This window comes from Gigantopelta aegis, chromosome 10 (assembly GCF_016097555.1).
Source record: "Gigantopelta aegis isolate Gae_Host chromosome 10, Gae_host_genome, whole genome shotgun sequence".
NCBI classification, from domain to species: Eukaryota; Metazoa; Mollusca; class Gastropoda; order Neomphalida; family Peltospiridae; genus Gigantopelta; species Gigantopelta aegis.
This window is the reverse complement of record NC_054708.1, coordinates 79,696,687-79,698,862: the sequence shown is the minus strand read 5'-3', so window position 1 is coordinate 79,698,862 and position 2,176 is coordinate 79,696,687. Positions and strand designations below refer to the sequence as shown.

At 38.4% G+C, this 2,176-nt stretch overlaps 1 protein-coding gene across 1 annotated transcript; it reads right to left on the bottom strand.

The window, feature by feature from the left end:
* Positions 1-643: 643 nt before the first annotated feature.
* On the bottom strand, positions 644-1,927 carry LOC121383835 (galactoside alpha-(1,2)-fucosyltransferase 2-like). Its single transcript, XM_041513934.1, has one exon. It carries the CDS (start codon positions 1,925-1,927, stop codon positions 644-646), a length of 1,284 nt encoding a protein of 427 aa, XP_041369868.1.
* Between the last annotated feature and the right edge of the window lie 249 nt (positions 1,928-2,176).

Below are 2,176 nucleotides of genomic sequence, written 5' to 3'. Positions count from 1 at the left end.
CGATGCACATGGGCTGATATTTGATACTTTATGTCTGTTGTTTTGTACCTCATATAATACATGTTTATTACCATAAGATACGAGTTATTATATTATTACATGTCTTGGAATCGATCCCCGTCAGTGGGCCCATTGGGCTATTTCTCTTTCCAGCCAGTGCACCACTACTGGTATATCAAAGGCCGTGGTATGTGCTATCCTGTATGTGAGATGGTGCATATAAAAGATCCCGTGCTACTAATTGAAAAATGTTTTGGCTTTCCTCACTAAGACTATATTTTTGGCATCCAATAGCCGATGATATACCACGGCCTTTGATATACCATATTCGGGAAAATTGTGCTAACCTGAAACCTTTTTACCATGTATCTCCATCATTCTATAGTTGTAATCCATGTACAAATGCGTAGTGATTCGTTCATAATACTATATAGCGGTTTGGTAGTAGTGCTAAAATTAATAAATATTGTTATCCAGATTCGGGTATTTTCGTTAATGGAAAAAATGTTGTGAAATTTCCTCTAAGACTACGTGTCAGTATTACAAAGAGAAATTAATCAATGTGTTCTCGTGGTGTCGATAAATAAAAGAAACTTTTAACAAACTCATGGACAGGCCCTTTAACACGATCATATAATGTTTTCTAGTGTTCTTTGATAGTCTCATTCGATTCTATTGCTATCCAACCAGGGTAAAAATGGTCTTGATAATCTGAAGAAAACTGTTTTCTTAACAAAGATGTCTCGTTAGCAAAATGTTTGTAATACACAGTTATTCCCCCTGTCAGAAAAGCCGCAAACCAACTGAACGTGCCCACGGTCATTATTGTATGGTTACAGTGCGCCAGGATACACATGTCTACTTCCGGCGAGTTTCCTTCAATGAAAAACACATTGTCTTCCTCCTTTATATTATGTTTCGTCCAGTTCATATCATCAGAGGTAAACACAAATATCACATCTGTAAAGTTGTTTTTAAAATAGTCCATGGCCTTGTAGATGTATTCTTTTGGCGCCACTTTGTATCCAAAATCGATAAATCGTTTTTCATTCGCAATGTCGCCCCTTCGAATCTGGACACCAACGAGGGTTGGATTTCTCGAATTCGCTGTTCTATTTTCGTATTCTTCTATGACGGTGTTTAACACTGTTGAAGCCTTCTTCAATATATCTTTTCTAAACGTAAACTGTGCTTTTATCTCGTTCGTAACCTTTTGGAAATATTTCCAAGACTGCAAGTAGTTCCCTACTTCATAATTTCCAACTGTGGGAAGTCGTAGAAGTGTCTCATCGAAAGCACTATTAAGCTTAGCGTTTTTTATGTGAACACCATTACAGACGCATCTGTCGACAACAATTCCATTTGGTTTGAATATTTTGAGCAGTGGCCAACTTTTGTCGAGGACAATACGTCGGCCGGTGTATCTGGCGATACCATAGGCGGACGCAAATATAAACATCTGGTTGCCAAGTCCACCGTCCACTCGAAAACAAATGAACCTCTCTTGTTTGTGAAATGTCGACAAGAAAGGGTCTAAGCAAGGAGTTGGTGTTGGTTTCCGCGACGACAGTCCATCCTTCTGTAATGATGACATTGTGATTGCTGTCCTCGCTAATGACTTTGATGTAGGTGTTAATGTCGTCATCTTGCGTGTTAATGACGTCACCGTGACCTTTAGTGATGTCATGGTGGGTGTTGGTGACTTTGCTACGGCTTTCGGTGTGATGTTTGGTGTAGAACTGTTTGCGTCGGCACACAGCACCTGAACGCGGAGCGTCACTGAGTTGTACGGTCGGCCTTTAGATGTGCGCATCAATACTGACCAGATGTTCTTTGTGTTGATGGCAGTGCCGCTTAGTTCAACTGAACTGTTGTTTACAATAATCTTCCAAATACACGGGCTCGTTTCTTTCCGAAACACTCTCATTTTGGTAATGTCTGTTGTCGTAATATTCAGATACAACAAACACGGAATAATCGCAGCCGTTATTAACATCAACAGAACTGAAAAAGACAAAATATATGGTTTTAAAATCTCGCTACTTTATGCGTTGTTAAAAATGGGCAATATTTAACGTACGTTATAAAATATAATTATACACTTAATATTTCTAACATTAATTATTGTAATAGGAAAAAAATCATAATGATGATAATATCAATCCAGATTGCATTA